At 43.5% G+C, this 20,605-nt stretch overlaps 1 protein-coding gene across 3 annotated transcripts in view; it reads left to right on the top strand.

Moving 5' to 3' along the window:
• LOC108938091 (synaptic vesicle glycoprotein 2C-like) overlaps window positions 1-20,605 on the top strand; it is a 41,077-nt gene that overhangs the window by 8,534 nt on the left and 11,938 nt on the right. For 2 of the 3 annotated variants that reach the window (XM_029259752.1, XM_018758402.2), the window contains exons 3-5: window positions 1,202-1,888; window positions 12,966-13,146; window positions 15,841-15,992. In XM_029259752.1, coding sequence (XP_029115585.1) covers window positions 1,303-1,888; window positions 12,966-13,146; window positions 15,841-15,992 — 919 coding nt within the window. In that variant the 5' untranslated portion in view covers window positions 1,202-1,302. Of the gene's footprint in view, window positions 1-1,198; window positions 1,889-12,965; window positions 13,147-15,840; window positions 15,993-20,605 lie in introns of all 3 variants that reach the window. The other variant, XM_018758403.2, reaches the window with a different exon arrangement.

Raw genomic sequence — 20,605 nt, 5'->3', positions numbered from 1 at the left:
CAAAATGAAGCTCATTGCTGTTGACAGAGGGGATATCAGCCATGCTTGGCTTGCACCTTGACAGACAGATGGTGAACCTCTACTCAGCAGAGGAGAAAATGGACTGTCCACGAGCATATCCGCATCTCGATGCGAGCATTCAAACCCGCATCTCTCGTCTGAAAACAGGCACACATTCTCTGCATGTTGGCGGGCCTGTCAGTCTACTCTAGTGACAGGTCACTCAATCTGCATACTGTATTTCTGTATTTGTCACAAGTAATTAAATATACTATCATGACTGACTTACAAATAACTGCGCTTGTTATGATACAGTATAGAATTCTATATATATGTATATAATATACAGTACGTATAAACTATGCATTACTGTCTCACTGCTGAAGTCCTGGGTTCCACCCTAACTTCTGAGCTTCAGCACTTTTTACAGTTTCAAATGACATGTATCGTCCAGTGGGGGGGGTGTGGTGGTGCAGCGGGCTTGGCTGGTGCCCACTGTATGGTGGGTCCGGGGTTTGAGTCCTGCTTGGGGTGCCTTCCGATGGACTGGCATCCCGTCCAGAATGTTTCCCCTCCCCCTTCAGCCTTGCGCCCTGTACTTCCAGGATCGGCTTCGATTTGCCGTGACCCCGCATGGGACAAGCTGTTATTGACATTGGTTCTTCCATCTGGTGTAAAAGTTGTTGGCTAAGTTTTAAATCGGTAACAGTATGGTAGGAGCCACTGAACTGAATTCGACTCACGCCGAGCATTTGTGTGGGAGAAGTGAGAGCGTAGGCATGGTTTACCCTTCTCGGCAGGTTTTGACCACAGGATGAACATGCAAACTCCGCAAACCGTAAGGCAGAATTGAAACCACGTCTGCATGCACAGCTCAGGCATTGTGAAGCACCAGCATTACCCACTACCACACCGTGCCACTAAAAGTCAATAGTAGTCAATAATATTTATTAAATATACACGCCAATTAGACAAAAATAGGGGATGTGGGTTGGTATTAAATAGTCTTCTGACATCAATAATATAACGGCATTACTGCCACTTGCAGAGAAAATAAGTGTTTATACAATGTGTTATAATGGTTAAGGGCTCAGATGTAGAAAAAAAGCATAAAGCATCAGTAAAACCACAAGTCAAATTACCTTTATGTAACACTTTTTATTTAGCTTATTTTGCCTAATTTTTCCTTTGTTCCCAGCAGATATTGCCCACCTACTGAGCAGAGAGCTTCGCTCGGTGCCCTCTTGAAGAACTCTCAGTATTGCCCAGTGATTCCCGCATTGGCTGGTGGCCCTTGGCAAAATGGACAATGCCCACAGGGAGAGGACGTCACTAGTCAAGGGGGCCAAGGACATCGCCAAGGAGGCCAAACGGCATGCAGTGAAGAAGGTCAATAAGGTAGTGGACCGCGCCGCAGATGAGTATACCCAGCGCTCCTATAGCCGCTTTCAGGATGAGGAGGAGGACGATGATGACTATGTCTACAGGCAGGACGGTGGTTACACAGAGGCCGTCAATGATGAAGAAGGCTCCAGTGATGTCACTGAGGGCCATGACGAGGATGATGAGATCTACGAAGGAGAGTACCAGGGCATCCCAGCGTTGGGCCAGGTTGGAGAGAATCAGATGGCGATGGGTCGACCAGTATCGGATGCGTTGAAGGACCGGCAGGAGCTGGAGTCGGAACGCAGGGCGGATGAGGAGGAGCTGGCGCAGCAGTACGAGCTCATCATCCAGGAGTGTGGCCATGGGCGCTTCCAGTGGCAGCTCTTCTTTGTCCTGGGCCTGGCGCTCATGTCAGATGGTGTGGAGGTCTTTGTGGTGGGCTTTGTGCTCCCCAGCGCTGAGACAGACATGTGCGTCCCCAATTCACGGTCGGGCTGGTTGGGTGAGTATCTACTGAAGCTCAAAAGCTCAATATTAGTTTTCTGCATCACAGTAGAATGCGCCATCATCGTAGAATATTTCAGAAGGTTGGTCACCAGAATCCACCCAGGCAGAGCGTAGTCAGTATATTCACTACTCCATTGTGCTCTTTCAAGTTATGTCTCAAAAACTCTCTTATTGTATGAAATACTGTTTAAGTGGGACATGAAAATTAATTTAAAACACATTTTGGGTAGCGTTTAATCTTTTGATTAAGAAACAGTCAAAGAATAGGTAATGTCTTAGAAAACTTTGAAGGCTCTGGTTTTGAGAGTAGTGCTGGTTATCTACTCTTTCAGTACCAAGTACTCGAGTTGAATTTTACATACCTGCTGTATGTATGCAATTGTACATACCAGCTGCTGTACTTCATTTGTTTGTGTAAGTGAGATGAATACTGACAAGTTACGTAAATACTAAATTAAGGAAAGCTGTTCCAGATCCAGAGGGAGGTGCGGTGGCGCACGGGCTTGGCCAGATCCCGCTCTCTAGCGGCTCTGGGGTTTGAATCCCGCATGGGGTGCCTTGCGACGGACTAGTGTCCCGTCTTGGGTGTGTCCCCTCCCCCTCCAGCCTTACGCCCTGTGTTGCCGGGTTAGGCTCCGACCCACCGTGACCACACTTGGGACAAGCAGTTCCAGACAGTGCGTGTGTGTTCCAGACCCAGGCCTATGTTTGACAGCTGCTCAAGAGTAGAACGCACTTTTTTCAAAACATTCGGTGCTTTGAAGGAGATGTAACTGAACTACTCAATTTTTCATTCATATTGGCATGGATGATTCGTACAATGGCAGGTCAGCTGACGGTGGGATTCTCGCGTGCGATTGAGCGCTCTCTGCTCAGAGTGGTGTTCTTCAGACCCGGCTGTGTGATCGACACCGTCGAGATGAATCACATATGAAGCAAATAGGCTTTTTATGTGGCTACGGTGACAAGATTAGCGTCACTGAATTGAGCCTGCTGCTCACTCGTGTTTTTTGCACTGGGTTTCGTGTTTAGGTCTCATTTTTTGTGTCCGACCATCCGCTGTTGGTGACGCAAAATAAATTCAGACTAATTAAAAAAAAAGCTGGCGGGTGAAGTTCTGCAGTTTACCACAAGCTGAGTCGTGAGCCCCATCCAAATTTGCTTGTACATGGATATGTACAGGAATTATTCATAACACTTACATAATTTAAAATGGTAGTTTGCACCAGTGTTTTTTTTCAAACAAATCAACAACGTTAATTTCCAGGGCTGTGGCGCTTTTGTGTTTCGCTAGACTTTCCGAACCCGTCCGTTTTCCTCGGTTGCTGTTTGAGAAGTGCCTTTATTTACTGCGTCAGTTTCAGCGGGTTGTGGATGCGACACAAATGTACTGCTGCGTCTCTAATGGAGACCTTTAGTCTGTGTTTGAGGTATTCGTATTCCTTTTGATATCACTGTATTTTTCATGCACGCCACAGCCCAGTTTGACTTTGAGCTACTCAGCAACCCAGATGCTTTATTGCATTCACCTTTATTGTGTTGCTTATATCTAAAAGTTAAGAAGCTTAACCTCTTAGCTGTTTACACTGCCGTGTGATGGGAGAGGCCAGTCAAGGTGTTTCAGTTGAGCAATAGCAGAGGAGAAAACAGCAGTGAATGCTTGTCAGATGAACTAAATGCCGTTGGTCACCACTATTAGAATGCAGTGTTTCGTGCAAGAAACTCAATTCAGGGAGTTTGCTACGAGGCAGCAATGAAAGAAATGGAAAGAAAAATAGTGTAACTTATAATTTCTCTCAGTCTCTAGTGTTAAAGTTACTCTTTTCATGCCTTTTATAGCATCGTTATCCCAGTCTTGACAGCATGGCTCTCATACGGTATTCTTTTTCTTCTTCCTACTTACATTTTAATGTTGAAATCTTTTCTGTGCCAGGTTTTTAAAAAACATGCATAAACAGTTAAGCCTGGGTCATGAGTGAATCAACTGGAACAATCATTCCCCTCATATTTCTACTGGGATAGGACTATTCCAACGAACCCTTGATGGAGGACAGGAGGTCTGTAGCGGTCGTCTGTCTGAACACTTAGGATGAAGGAACTTGCTTAATTATTTATTATGATGTGCTCTCCATCCTCGTAGAATGTTGTTATTTGAGACAAATCAAAAAATGGTCTTTTGGCAGTCTGGTTCTGGTCATTTTTGCATTCTTGGTGTACAAGAAGAGTTACCTACTGGAAACTCTATAGATGGCACACAGGTTGTGTATCCTTTGCACCTCGTGCGTGACACTGTGAGGCTGAGAGATGTGCTGACATGGCCGAACTGTTCACACTCATGCAGTCTTCGGTCCAGAGAAGCCATCTGTTGGGCCCCGTTGCCTCAAATGCAACAGCTCTCTCTTCTCAATGTGCTCCACTGCAACCACATACTTGGAAGGGCGGAGGATGAGTGCACCTGACATTTCCTCTCTGACGCTGTAATTTTCAGCTATGAGCTCCCCGTGCCTTAATCCTCCCCACCTGAGGCCTGCTTGCTGCCGTGACTTGCTCCGTCCCAAAGCAGTTAACCGTGGCTAAACTGCTGAACACTCGCACCATTGAGAGATTACAACCTAATTACCACGCTGGATTATGCTGGGGAAGCAAAATTACAGACTTATTATCACAGATAATATCTATGTCCAGTATTGTCGGGTCTTATCTGTACTTAAACGATATATATATACACACACATACATATATATATATCTATCCCTCTCCCCCTCCCCCTCTCGCTCAGAACTGCTGAATCTTTGTCCACATTTAAAAAGGGTCTTAAAACTCATCTGTTCATGTCCGTAAGGTATAAATGTTCACGATCATGCTCGGATCAGTACTTTACAGAGCCACTTCTGCAATATAACGTGAATGTTTATATGTATCTCAAAAAAAAAGAAAAACTACTAGGAAGGGGATTACGAAGTGGCGATATTCTGGTAAAGTTTTATGCAGCTACTTGTGTGATGAACGTCAGTGCATATGGTGAAGGAAGGAAACTAACTGTACTTAAGAATCACACATCTGCAGCTATGTCTCTTTCTCCTAAGACAAAGTACAAATTGTATTTTTTATGAGATGTACATCGCTTTGAGGGGGTGCGGTGGCGCAGTGGGTTGGACCGCAGTCCTGCTCTCCGGTGGGTCTGGGGTTTAAGTCCCGCTTGGGGTGCCTTGCGGCAGGCTGGCGTCCTGTCCTGGGTGTGTCCCCTTCCCCCTCCGGCCTTACGCCCTGTGTTACCGGGTAGGCTCCGGTTCCCTGTGACCCCATAAGGGACGAGCGGTTCTGAAAATGTGTGTGTGTGTGTGTGTACATCGCTTTGGAGAAAAGTGTCTGCTAAACGAATAAATGTAAATATGTATATATTTTCCGCTATGTCTTTGATTTTTAAAAAATATTTATTTTATTTGCTGCAATATTTTGAGAACAAACATTCTTATAACTTAGTTATAAAAATTAAGTTCACTAGTAAAATTTAATTCAATTCGCTACACTTTTCTATGCCAAGGTTTGTTTGTAAAGGAAGCGTGGATGTCAGACATACTAAATAATAGAATCTAATTACACGCTGACCAGTGCGAGGCGAGCAAGGAGAGAACATGATGTTTCCATTTCAGGAAATGACTGACCTCCACATTTTCTTGCCAGCTTGGGACCTGTTAATAAAGCAAACCGGGTTACAGGGCAGCTAATGGAATTGGGCATCCCACCACCAAACCTACATCACCCCACCCCAGTTATCTGCCCCTGTGAAAAAAAAGCATCAAAGCATGAAATCAAAAAGAGTTCATGATGCAGCTGAATGCTCCTGTGGGTCTCTGGGGAGCTCTCACAGGATCTGACACTGCAAAACCCCAGGGCTTCCTCTCCCCCTCCCCTGCACCATCTCTCCCTCACTCTCTTTACATCTCTCTCACTCCATTTTACTTTTTGTTCTACCAAGACTTTCAAAAACACTGAATGTTAGGAAGGGCTTTGTACCCCTGTTCTGTCTTTTTAATGACTAAGGATTTTATTTCTAAGTCCAGGAACTGTACCCAGTAAATATACATTTAGTATCATTAGTAGCAGTGACTGCAGCCTATGAGTTGTTGCATCAAAGAGTTAATGTAAATAAACTCTTGTATTACCTAAATTACAGAAACATCATATAATTAATATTTTACAAAGGTTAGTCTTATTCGAAAAGGATTTGTTTCTGTTTTTTGCAATTCACAGCCATGCGTCTTTATTAACACATTGTGTCATCTTAGGAGCAGTCTTAGGGAACAGTGTTATTTTATGATTATTGTACTTTGACACCATTACCCAGAACGATTGACACTGAGAACTTCACATCGTCTATTTCTTTAACGTTACAGTTCAGTTATGTTCCTATAGAATGCAACATCTACATTCCTCCTCCTATTGGCTTTGAACCTGCAACCACCCGGTCAGAAAACCCATTCCTTTACTGCTACACCAGCACTGCAACAAAACTGAGCAGTGCTCAGTTCAGCAGTCTTCACAGCCACGCCTGAGTGCCCTGTCCCAGTGCATCATGGACGTGGCCAGTGGGCCGTCATCTGCTGTGCTCATTCGAAATATCAGCACCCTACCAGGCTGCAGCAGTCCACTGTCCCGGCTCATGCTGACTCTTCCTTAGCTGCGTGGCCCACTTCCATTAACTGTTGCTATAGAAAAAGAGCCCTTTACCATACTCATGCCACACTCTGCTCCGGCTTCAGCTGTAACATCTTGGAGTTTTTCCAAATTTTCCAAAAATATCACATGGCCTTGTAATGTTTCCATATATCTGGCAATACCATTCACAAATGATGAAAACGATGGCTTGGTCCATGAACTGCAGGCCAGGTATGCATCTGTTTAAGGGCATATTTTAAAAATACCTTTGCAGATGAAAAGCATGTCTCTTAGTCCCAGCTTCAATTTGGGGAGCTAATGCACCACTTGATTTATAAATCATTGATTCCTTTTTGCATATTTATGCAGATAGATTTGTTTCATCTAAGAAACAAGTAGCGTTAATGAATCACGAGAATAAATTACAGTGATGCCAAATAATTTGTTTCTGAAAACAGAAATGTTGGTTGAAGACACGTCACTAGTTTGCGGATTCCTGATCAGCCCTTTACTGCAACTACCTTTTGATTTGTGTTCCCTGTTCACTGACCTGTTTGGAAAGTTACTGTTCCAGTCCCGTCCTGTCTGCGACAGTCCTTCGTGATTCTGTCCACGTCCTGCATTCCAACCCCGTCTACGTCACTCCTCTGTGTCTTAGCTCCGTTCACGTAACCCGTTGCATTTACCCTAAGAGTACATCTTGCATCTCTTGTTCAGCGTTCATCGTGTCACCCCTGCGCTTTATTTCCTGATTTCTACTGTGCACTTGTATATATACTCTTGCTTTTGAGATCATTGCACTTTGCGCCCGTGTCCAGACGTTACAGTAAAACACGTCTGTGTTCGTTTCACCTCCGGACGTCACAGTTACACGTTTCTGTTAAGGTTTCCCCAGGTAGCAGTGGACTGTCATTCAGGAAATTTACACAGCACCAGCGGAGTATCTGTAAGCTGTCAGACTGCCCAGACACACTATGTGTACACTAATGGTAATGAGCTGTGGAAAATGACACATGGCCCTGATGACCTGTAGTGCCGCTGGAGGTCAAAACTCAAATTTCGACATTGCCATATTTCATCAGCTGATTTGACACACTTTTCAGTTTTCAGTCCACAGTCCTTGGTGTGATTTCCAAAACCAAAGAATAACTGCATGCCATTTTGCTCCTCACTATCACTGGACACTCTATGGATCTTAAGGGATGCAAAGTAACTCAGCACTGAGCCTAGAGTTTAAATGAGAAAGTCTTGGGTAACCTTTGAGTGTGAAACAAATACTTCTGCACTGCATGCTTTACATCATGCTGCTGTGTCAATAATAATTCTGCAGAAATTCACACCCTCCACACTGATCTCATGTTCCTGCTCCCGTTTTTTTAGAACCAGAGACAAAACTTTTACATTCATATGATTTCATAAGTTTTATCTCCATCTACTTTATTTGCCAGTAAAATATAATCCAGGTGAAGTTCTCAGTTTTCCCAGGAAAACCAAAGGTAGAGTTAAGTAAAAGCATAAAGTGTACACAGTTAAATCGTTAAACTCAAGGTTGCACATATGCCTTAAACAGTAGTGGTAGTTACAGTCTTTTGACAGGAATGGCAGTTGAGTGCCCTTTACTCTCAGTGCTATCAATTGTTGTAGGGTCAATAATGACTTAATTGAAAGATATTCTCTCAAGTGTGTTCCGTTGAACTTCTGTGCCCGGTCACCGAAGAACAACATAATGGCTGCTATTATACTTATAGTTGCTATGATTATAACACTGTTGCTATAGCTGTGTCTCTAATGACATAGACATAATTCTTTATCCTCTAGTATGTACTGTGTATGTAGAAACTTTGTTGTATAATGTGCAATATCTTCATTTGAATGCAAAACACTGTCTAGTTAAAAGGAGTTAACTAGGGGCTTAGAAAAAGGTTATGCGATTAAAATAATAATTTAATGTGAAAACATAAAAATCAGTCAGCTTGTTTTGGTAGTCCCTTGTCTTCTCACAGTGCAAATCTATGAATGATGTAAATTAAAAAAAAATGACTTTATAATTCCATGTTTATGGTTGTGAATAGGGGGTTTCGGTGGCGCAGCGGGTTTGACTAGGTCCCCCTCTTTGGCAGATCTGGGGTTCGAGTCCTCCTGGGGGTGCCCTTTGATGGACTGGCATCCTGTCCTGGGTGTGTCCCCTCCCCCTCTAGCCTTACACCCTGTGTTGCTGGGTTAGGCTCACCGTGACCCTGCTTTGGACAAGCAGCTTCAGTGCGTGCGCGCGTGCTTATGAATGCACACATGCACGGTAAAACAGCGTGGCTTCTTGTTTGTAATGGAATAGTAGGACAAAGGAGTTAAAGCCACTTTGGAAATGTAGTTGTCTCAGCTCCTGACCCCTGTGGGAGAGACATATAAATCACTTTATAGCATCGGATTTTACAATGCTTTTGCTAACTGAAAACAAAACGGACCGTTTTGATGACATTTCATATCAATATTTGTGTCATGATTCTTGCTTTTGGCGCTTCTAATTTCTAGAAAAAAATAAAATCACATTGTTAAATGCAGAGGATGAACTGACCCATTTCAGCAAAAATTGCCAATGTATCATCATCACACATGTTCTACGACTCCATGTCTGGTACTGCATGTCGGGTGGTCTATAGCTAAAAAAACGCTCCTGAGAGCGAGGGGTATCTGTGTCCTCTGTGTCTCTTCCATGTTTAGCTCATGAACTACCCATTTAAATTAGATCATTCTCCCAAGAGTACCATCATTTGCAATTTATAAGCAACGGAGGTGCTATGCAGCCCATATGTTGTATATATACAGTATATCTGCCAAACCAGCTTGACTTGAGCTTAGTGGCCTGCTTCAGAGATGTTTCACTCCTCTGAGAAGCGAAATGGTTCAGCATACTGTTTTTTATTTGATGGCATCAGTACTACAATTTCTCTGCAGCTTCTCTTGAATTCCAGCATGGGGCACGGGGTTGGGGGGGGGTTGAATTCCTTGTAGCAATTCTCTTGCGAAACTAAGACTTTTACAGTAAATATCAGTGCAGCAGCGTGTTGTTCCAAGCTCTGGAGTGAGCCGTCAATAGCATTTAATGGTGTCGATAGCAAGTTAGGTGGATGGAGGGAACGTGAGGCTCGGCTTGAACTGCCGAATCAATTCCTTTCTCATGTCACTCGGTGAACAAGGAGCGCTGCCAAGCTGGTGGGTGACAGGAGCCTCGGAGATGTTGCCAGTGGTTCCGTGTGTGAGTAATGTTTGGTATATCTGCAATTGGGAGGCTGAGCTATGGAGACACTTGCCTTTTCAGTACAAATTTAACGTCAAACACTGTCTACATTTCTTAAATAATATCCAGGTGTTATTATCAGTGCCTTTAATACTGGGACAGCTGGTAGCGTAGTGGTTAGAGCTGCTGCATTTAGCTCTAAAGGTCACAGGTTTGATCTCCACCTGTAGTACCCTTGAGCAAGGTACTTACCCTAATTGCTCCAATAAAATTACCCAGCTGTATGAATAGGGTAAATAATTGTAACATTAACATTGTAAGTCGTGTTGGAGAAAAACATCTGCTAAATGAATAAATGTAAACGTAATATGGCCTTGTATCTTCGGATGTAGCACCTGCACTGAAGGTCTTCATTAGCTCATTCTGACTATTGTCTCAGCTCTCTGTGTTTTTTTGGGCAGTGTGACAAGGCCTCTAAATGGGGCCTTGGCTGGAACCAATTAAGTACCAACGTCCTTAGTGCTGTCAAGCTCCGACTACAGTTATTGATATGCGCATTATCTAATGCCGGCCCTAAGGCTTTGGGGGGCTGTGCTGTTCAATTTCAATTACAGCCTATAGCCACGGAGAAATAGCGCAAACAGTGTCACAGTCTCACACAAGGGTTTCCCTAAATCTTATCCTGCCAGGGTAGTACATGCATAGATTTGCCAGCAATCCGCAAGCAACTGCAAGACACAGCAGTGGAAAATAAATGTTTGCAAATTAGAAAATATGATGAATATCACAGGAGCGTATTCAGTACAATGGTTTGTCAGAGTAAGATTTGAGGGAACTAGCGGTACGCTCGTCTTGTGCATATTGATCGGATTGATGAACCCAGGGACAAGGTGCTTTCTGCAAAATCATCTCGCTTTCTGCCATCAAAAGATACAAATTTACCCCCCCCCCCAACCCAGAATTTAAGAGTTTTGCTTTTCCTTAGGGTCAAAATTTAGTGTTTTAAATTCATCCTGAAAATGTATTTTTTTTTAAATTGATTTCTTAAAATGGTTAGTGTTCTTGGGCTCTAGTGTGCTGTCAGTACTGTAATCAATATCCCGTTACTTTAAAATAACTTTTTTCTATGCGTATGCTATTCAGTGCAAGTCTGCATTCTCATTTTCTTAGCTTTTGTGTGGCTTTAATGATACGAAAATCCGAGGGCAATTAAGCGGTAAAACAGCTCCTTGGCTGGCTGTGCCGCGGTGCCGCAGCGAGGTCCCTCTGCACCGCCTGTCACCAGTAATAAATTACAGTGCCGGAAAGAGCGGTCCCGACCCACGGGTACTGCCGCTGAAAGCTGGCGTCGTCGGTCCGTCAGGACACGTCATCGGTGATGTGACCCAGAGTTTGCAGGCTGAGGCTCATCGGACCCCTGCTAGTGTCTGACTGGCGCCAGGCCAACGCCAGAGCCCTAGCGTGGCTCTCGCTGCTGTCTCGGCGGTGACACAAAGGCTGTTCTTTTGTTGGCCCTGATGACATTCAATGAACGTCGTAACATCTTTTCTCTTGGGTCAATATGACAAAAAGTTGTCTTACTAAAATGAAGTCATGCGTTGCTCCCCATGCTGCAAAACTGCATTGTAAATCTCGGTTATCCTTTAATGTGTTCTATTTCAGTATATAAGCAGAGAGAGTGCTGTAAGTAAATGAATAAAAATAGCGCTTGACTTTTACCCTTAGCTGTTAACCCTTTAATTTTTTTTTTTTTTAACCTTTCATGGTTGTTTCTTTTCAGAATTGTATTTGTGGTCTGCTTGATTATTTCAAAAATAATATTTTTTTCAGAAATGTGTTGAAGAAATCATTATGGAAAAAGTATCACCGTTCTGTGAAGTAGTGGCACGGTGGGTAGTGCTGGTGCTTCTAGGTTGTGCTTTTGGATATGGAGTCCTTACCCCTCTCAGTCTGTGCTGAGTTGACATGTTCTTTCTGTGTTTTTATGGGTTTCCTCGCACAGTCCAAAGACATGTATAGAAGAAAACAATGGCAAACTACTTGTGTTGCTCTACTGATTCAAGTGCACTTACCCTACCTGCCTATAAGATTGTATGATTAAAAAGTCCATGCAATGTTTTATTTCATTTATGGCATTTATTTTATTTCATTTATTTTGTATACGGGTGGCGTGGTGGCACAGCGAGCAGTGCTGCTGTCTCACAGCACCTGGGTGGTGTGAGAGGACATGGGTTCGATCCCTGCTCAGTCTGTGTGGAGTTTGCGTGTTCTCCTCGTGCCTCTCTGGGTTTCCTCCTGGTGCTCTGGTTTCTTCCCACAGTCCAAAGACGTGCTGTTCAGGTTCCCCCATGGTGTGTGAGTGACAGAGAGAGTGTGTTCCACTGATGTATGGATGAGTGATCCATTGTAAGTCACCTTGGTGAATAAGGTGTGTGGGCTGATAACACTACATAGAGTTCAATGGAAGTTGCTTTGGAGAAAAGCATCTACTAAATAAGTAAATGGCTATGCTTGTGAAACTCCTAATATACTGCTGTAGCTTGTGTAAATGTAATTGCTGTATAAAATAAAAAAGTTTTGAATATCTAAATCTTTCCCAGGCTGTCATAGTGCCTGACTTACTGCTTCATTCCATCGTTTGCTCATGCATTGAAGTGACTTGTAGACAAGCATTTTATTCTCCCTGGATCCCAAACAGCCATCAGCCATATCCTGTCCCTTTTTGTGCTTTGATGTGAGGACACTTTGTCCCACATCAAACACACCTATTAATAACTGCAGACTTTCGACCCATACTGTACTTGCTGTCTGGGCATATTCCACAGTCCTGTCCAAAACTTTCACATAAACTCTAGAGCGCAGTATGTATCATCAGGGCCCGATGCCTTGTTATGCACCATTATTTGTATTTGTATCTATTTTGCCAGGAGATCTTGGTCCAAGGGGTTGAGGAATGCGTTTTGGACTCCTTTGGAGATTTTCTCACATTACCTGACAGAACAGTTTTTCTCAAGGGCATTGCGACCATCCTGGCTGCAGTATTTCACTGTTAAATTCAAGCTGACTGATTGATTGACTATAACAGATCCAAGTTGTCTGGGGTTATCTGCGTGGTGGAGGTGTATATACTGATGCTGTATTTCTCTCTCTCTCTTACTGTCTTTCTATCCCTCCACAGGCAGCATTGTCTATCTGGGGATGATGCTGGGAGCCTTCTTCTGGGGGGGAATGTCGGACAAGGTGGGCCGTCGGCAGTGTCTCCTGATCAGTCTGTCCATCAATGGCTTCTTTGCCTTCCTGTCCTCCTTTGTGCAGGGCTACGGCTTCTTCCTCCTCTGCCGACTCATCGCAGGGTTTGGGTGAGTGTTGGGGATTCGCACCAAGTTCCATTCCTCCCTTCCTTTGTTTGTAATTTTATTGTAAAGGGTCAAAAAAAATCACTGCATCATACAAGTTGTCATTTAACTCAGTTTTTTTTTTGTCTTCCTTCTTTTTTTGGGGTCATTATTTTTACAGCCGCTGCAGAGATGCTCGAAAAGTAAAAGAATGCAGTTCTAGAAACAGAAGCTCAACTTAGACATCAAATAGAATCTCTGCAAAAATTGTTAGAATGATTATTATTACTGTTAAATAAATTGAGCTGTTGGTATCAGTCTTTCTTTTTTTTTACATTTTTGGGCAAAAACCAACAGTAATTCAGAAATATTTTTTAAAATACATTCACAGAGCATTTTCCTGTACTGCTGACAGTTTCAATGAGAAGAATAATTGGTGTCTGGGACACAGCTGTCACCAGGTGTCAAAAAACAGAGAATACCACCTTCTAGTTAACGTTTGCTTCTGTTCTTCCTAAGTTCACAGTTTCCTTATGCAACTACAAAGAGAAACTTTTTTATGACATTGAAAATGAATTCTACACCTTTACTGTACATTTGCATAGTCAGCGGACACAGTCATTCATCTTTAAAATGCAATGGGCATATTTTTTAGGTATTCAGCTGGAAGTATTTGCATAAACAATTTATCTTTTCGAAGCTAGCTGAAATAAATGGGGAAAAAAAAAAAACAGCTGAAATCTTGGGTAATTTTATCCAGTGTCGCAAAACAATGTGAATCATATGCCTTACAAACAGGCTTACCGAAATCTTGTTGATCGTAACGGTAATGAGTTTAACAGATTTGTCTTCCCACTAGTCAGAAATTGCCTGCTGCAGGTGTATTGTACCTATTCTAACTTTTTGCGTCGTGAGTCACGAATGTGTTCTCAAACACGCGGCGAGGCCGTGGCTCTCCGTCTACGTGCCAAGTTAGCGCTTCCTGCTGAAAAGCAGCTGGGAGGCCCAAGGCTCCAGAGTTCACGAAAAGCAGAGGGATAATTGAAAAGCCAAGGCAGGAGCTTTTATCGTGACCGCTTTAATCAAAATGCCTTCAGACAGCAGTCTCCTCCGGACGGACAATGAGCCTCGTCTCCCTTGGTATTGCAGCAGCCGCTGAACTGTGCGTGTCTGTTTTTTTCTGCTTATAAAATGAGGGGGAAAAAAAAAAAACAAATGTAATCTCTTATAATTAAGGCTAGGTTTATTTAACTTAATATGTCCCATAAGATAAAGCATTTTACAAGGTAAAGGTTTGTGCCGTTTTTTTTTTTTTCCTTCTTTTACTGCAGTTTGTGACACATTTAAAAGGGATAATAGAATATAACAGCGGATCAAAGCAGAATATCAAGACTGTGTTGCTCGGAATTAAAATGAGATGTCAAACTAAGTGCGCAGCTCTTTTGGTTATAAACAAAATTATGTTTATAGGATTTATTGCAGGTGTTAATGTACTGAATTAATGTGGAATGGTTGAATTATTCAAAAAGGGTTCGGAGTGTGAGCTGCTGGTGTGCTGTGCAGACGCACACCTTGAGAAATTCCGTTTAAAATGGAATAGTTTTACACTGTTTTCTCCATTCAGATGTGATATCAGGTGTGTTGATTGGAGTGATTCTGGTTGATCCTCTAGAGATCACCGTTTTCTTGAATGGGTAAAGTGTTACTGTTCGTGGGTCTGCAGTTCAATTACTGGTGGGTCTGAACTCTCCTAGTTCCTGCGAATGACTTTGATATGTTGAGCTATAACAACTGCGGCTTTTCTGAGTTTTAGATCCATGACATGCCGCATTCGCTATGTTTTAGTATGCGACGGAGATCACTTTGTACTGACTGGATCAGTTAACGTAGATGAATGGTGATGAAGCTGAGTGGAGTGAAACCCAGTACACGCATTTCCACATGGAGTATTAAAGTGTTGCTGTGACCCTGCTGTGAGCTCCCAGCAAAAGATGAGGGACAGTCAGTGGACAAAGCACACTGTTTTTATGTTAATGCCACCAGTCTTTCAAAGATGACCACTGTGTTTTCATAATGTTGTAAATCCTGGCTGTTTCCCGTCACCGAATCGTTAAGCCCTCCTCTGTACATCCTGACCTTTCAGGAAACAAAATCAGTCAAGGAAGATTCAAGGAAGAGAAGTGTCCACGTGGCTCGTATTTATTTAAAAATTGCTTTGAGTTAAGACGAGCCCCCATCCTGTCTCCGTCCAGGGGAAGCATTAACAAATTTCTCCACCAGGCTTCGGAGTAATTGATAGGACGTGCCAAATTTCCAGGGGAAGAGCTTGTTTCATGCAGAGCTGGCACTGTGCCTAATGAACACCAGACAAGCTAAGACTTCCTCTTCGGGATTTTTTTTTTTTTTTTTTGACAAACAAAATTAATTTCAGGCAAGGGTGAAGGCGTCGCAAAGTTCCGGAACGGCGCGATTTCGGTGGGTTTTTGTTTACTGACGGTTTCAAAGCTTGTGATGAGATGATGGTCAGTCATTTCAGAAGGAGCTCACAAAGTGTGTTGTGAGACCCAGATCACTTCTTGTGTTCTCAACGTGTCCTTCAAATGTGAACTGGTTGTTTTGTCAGCTGCTGCATCTTGACTTCAGCGTCCACGAACTGACCTGACTGTGAATGGTACTCCCCGTTGACTAGGGGCACACCTCTTTGTACCCCCTCTGCAGGATCGGTGGAGCTGTGCCAATTGTCTTCTCCTTCTTTGCGGAGGTGCTGGCACGGGAGAAGCGGGGCGAACACCTGAGCTGGCTGTGCATGTTCTGGATGATTGGGGGCATTTATGCTTCAGCCATGGCCTGGGCCATTATTCCACACTATGGTAAGGTGTGATGCTGACTGCGCACTGGGGCCTGATACTTAACACTGGTCTCTTGAACACTTCTTCCGTTCAGCTATCCATTGCACACTGTGATCGCTGACTGATAGTGTGGACTGTATGAAAACATACATTAAAACTAATAGTGTAAGTAGGTTTACGTGCAGTGATTAAGAGGCTTTCCCTGCCCTTATACTGGTTTGCATTTTATATCTGAACTTAATTAAAGAAGCAAGGTGCAAAATTTAACATCAAAACATTAGGTAAACTTAGACCCAGAAACAACCATGGAAACTTCAAAATCAGTGGGTGCCATAAGAGTATCAAATGAAATGTAATTCTTTTGAAATCTGAATGAAGACAAGTAATTAAAAATCCGTAATATTTCAGCTAAAAGAGCTATAGTTTATAGTCTATAACATTCAATGACTCTTGAGGACAAAATATTAAACACAAAATTTTACATTCACGATTTAGAAGTATTAAACTGATTGTGCTTTTGAACCGTGAAGAGAAAGGAAAACAAACAAAAAACCCAGCCCTCCTAGGCATTGCACAGGTATTAGTGGCGGTAACGGTTTGATTTAAAAAGGACTTACAGTTACTTATTTAGCAGGTGTTTTTCTCAAAAGCGACTTCCAATGAACTCTATGTAGTGTTATCAGCCCACGCACCTTATTCACCAAGGTGACTTACACTGCTAGATACACTACTTACACCGGGTCACTCATCCATACGTCAGTAGAACACATACACTCTCTCTCTGTCACTCACACACTATGGGTGAACCTGACCTGAGCATGTCTTTGGAGTGTGGGAGGAAACCAGAGCACCCGGAGGAAACCCACGCAGACACGGGGAGAACATGCAAACTCCATACAGACTGAGTGGGGCTTGATCCCATGTCCTAATCGCACCACCCAGGTGCTGTGAGACAGCAGCGCTACTCGCCGTGCCACCAAGTTGAAATGAGGAAAAAAGGCACTTTGACTTGAAGTGCCAAGATGATGGCGCCCAGACGGGTCGAGTGGGGACTGCCAGAGCCCAGGTAGAAGAGAGTGAGCAAACCACCACAGAGCAACAATTGTAGGGCAGCAACACATGCAGGACTCGCTGCTTTGAGGAAAAGCACATGAAGGAATGGTGATTGGTGGGTGGATTATGGTTGTGTATGATTGACAACTGGGCGTGGCCATGGGTTTGATCTAAATGTCCCGAAATTTTGTTTTCACAAACCCGAAAAAGTATAAGCTGCAAATGGGGCTAACAAATGAAAGCAGTATTTGTGCGGACTAGACATAGGTGCTGTTCTGCGTTACATGTGCCATCCTGAGTGGCGTAATTCCCAAGGAGACGGAAAGCTGGAAGAGACTCAGGTTAAGTGATTAATGCTGGACAGAAGTGAAGATATTTATAGGATAAAGGCGGGCTGCTGGAAACTGTCTGAAAGACACAGTGCTGTGATTTATCGCGAGCTCCAAGAAGTTGAAATTAGCTGCCCTCGTGAGAAAAACAAAACCAAACCGAAAAAGAATGTCACAGAAGTCTGAAAAGTCTGGTACTGTGCTCCTCTTACGTTGGTTTTTTTTTTTTTTTTTTTTAATTTTGTAAAGGGACACAAGTAGGCCCTCCCCTTGCAATCAAAGGAACAAGGTTTGATTTCCTGCTGTAGTGCTGTTGAACAAGATACTTACTCTGAATTGCTCCAGTAAAAATTTCCCAACTGTACAACTGGGTAAAAAGCACCTTAGTACAGTATTCAAAAGAAAACACTGGACAAAAGTGTCAGCTAAATGCAGTAAATAGTGTTGTATTGTGGCATCTAACATTCTAAATAACAATTAATATTTCACACAAGACCACCGGTGTGATTTAAGAATGACTTGCTGTTCAGATCTGTCACAGGTTTAGACACTCTGGTGTGATAAAGGATCTCGATGTGGGCTGTGACCCCAGTGCAGCCATCCGTACCCAGGGAGCCTTCAGCTTCTTCTCTTAGTAGGATCCCTAGCAGCGAATTTCAGCTTTGAGTCTTTTTTCTCTTCGTGATCCTCCAAACTTTAAAAGTTGTTTGATGCTTTCTGCAAAAATATACATTAATTTGCGTTTAACTAACACCTTTGTCCAAGGAGATTTACGCTGTAGGATGTACTCCATACTCATAGTAATTCGGGTACCCCAGTTCACCTGAAACATGCCTTTGGTCTGTGGCACCTGGATCCGCTGCTACCTGCTCCACCAGAATCGCATCTTCCACCTTAGCCTTTCGTCCTTGTCGTATCGTATTATACTCATCTATAGCCTACAAGAAAAAGGATTTAGATGTTAGTCAGAATGTGGCAAGGGAGTGTAATCTTTTTCCACTATTCAGCTCCTTTGGACTTTAATTGTGGTTGATCAATCAGATTTAACAGTGCTCTGACAAACATGCAGAATTGACTCAGTCAGCTTCGCTACCCTGCTTGGGACGGCAGTCGTCCGTCCGACTCCAAAGCCATTTTTATTTTGTGCTGTCTGGACACACTGCGCGGTTTGCTTTTAGTATTGTGCACAGTAGCTGCAGGCCTGATTCAGTGGGTCGTGATCAAGGACTCTACCAGCGCAGTGCAGGTCCATAAATCTCAGCTAGCTCTCTCTGTCCTCCATGCGCTCAGCCGCGTGTGTACATTATCCGCATAATGTGATTTTCGATGGTGTGGTTTAAACACTCGCCCTCGGGGGCTCTCCGTTACATTCCAGCGAAAAGGCAATTAAAGCCGAGATGCTGTGGATCTGTGCGAGGAATCTCTGCAAATCCGGTTCGCAGGGGACCACGCAAATTCCCAGAACGGCGGTGTGACACCCATACTACCCACCGGTATTCCCAGTATAGGCCCACTCGTATCCTTCCACAAACACACACACACATACGCGCACACACACGCACGCAAATGCACAGTACTCCCCTTATTAGGGAGTTTTATTATTTCATTAATCAGTTTTATTAACCCCACTCACATACATCTACACACACGCACTTTTCCCCGTAACAGACACTTACATGCATCCTTGCACAAACATAGACCACTCCCATTAAAATTCTGTTTGCATCCGTCCTCGCGCTCACACACACACACACACACACAACTGGTGGAAAACAAACGCGCCCTCATGTCGATCCCATCTGTCTTACACACAGCGCTCTTAATAATGAGCTACTCACATCCAGCCTCATACACTGACCACTTCCAGTAGAATTCAATTTACATCGCATCCATCGTTGCAGTCCCAGGCAAACACTCCACTACACACTATGACTCCTCTCTCCACACATCTGCACAAGTATCATTTTGTCAGTATAAAAAAGCATACAGCCTGGTTTTTTTTTTTTCCCAAAGCATTTGACAGTTCTGCAGCTTTCCACGCACAGCCCACTGTGAGCTTGTTTCTTTATTGGATTATTGCTTGTTCCCTCTTTCTTGCTTGGATTGTTGCCTTTTCATTAGAAGAACAAACCCCTGCTTTGGGAATGCGGATTAGGCACCATGGCAGATCATCTTCTTACACCGTGGGCTCCCTCTTAGCGTCTTTGCTTTAGACTGCGGCAGGATTCCGCCTCCCAGGATGGAGAGGGTGAGCCAGGCGTGTCAGTTAAGTACACTGGTCAGTGTGGGGAACACGTTCCGAGGAAGCGGATTGCGCGTGTAGGACGGGTGTCGTGCTTGTCACATGTCCCGCTTCCTTCTAGGCTCTGGGCGGAATCCACACCCAAGATGGTGCCGGAAGGATGCTGTTTGATCGCACTAGCGTTTTCATTAAACTTGGAAATGTCTTGTCGTAATTCCTTCGATGCCGTTCCCACCGTAATTTAAAATACGGAGGATGATGATATTTTTCATGAATTAATAACAGCTAAACATGAAAACCTGCTGGACCCCTACCCCTTTTCCGGAAATTTCCAAATATTCATTATGCACATCCTGAAGCTCTTGAAGCAAAACATTTGGATTGAAGTGCTGGCACGAATGACAGCCCTGAAATGTGAAAAACAGCATATAACTGCATGTAATTACAGTCATTAACTTGCTGTGACATTATTTGTCTGCCATTCCTTCGCGTGCACATTGCTGGGAAATGGGTTTAGAATGCTGTTGTGTTAAATGTTATTGCAGCAGAAACAGGAAAACAGGCAGCAAAAAATCCGCACAGGAAAAGAGAGGAATTTAGTGGTTAGCATTTCTGACACTTGCCAAGCCAACTGGACACTCCTGTGTGGAAGATTCTTATTCTTATTCTTATTCTTCTTCTTCTTATTATTATTATTATTATCAGTATTATTATTGGTATTATTATTATATTTGTTATTATTATTATTATTATTATGGGACAAGCGGTTCTGAAAATGTGTGTGTCTGTGTATTATTATTATTATTATTATTATTATGTTAGCTGTATGTCGGCCCTGCTGCATTTCCTGAGGTTTGCTGTACTGTTGGCCATTGCTGCGGTTTGCAGCTACGGGCTGCGGGCTATGGGCTACGAGCCGTGTCTCGGTGATTCATGTTGCCATCTCTGCCGCCCAGCCGAGTGAGAAGGTGATATTGAGAGGGACGGTGGCCCGGGTGCGCTCAGGCAGC

Source organism: Scleropages formosus, chromosome 17 (assembly GCF_900964775.1).
Source record: "Scleropages formosus chromosome 17, fSclFor1.1, whole genome shotgun sequence".
NCBI classification, from domain to species: Eukaryota; Metazoa; Chordata; class Actinopteri; order Osteoglossiformes; family Osteoglossidae; genus Scleropages; species Scleropages formosus.
Note: the sequence above shows the minus strand (reverse complement) of the source record. Positions and strands in the feature narration are given on the sequence as shown.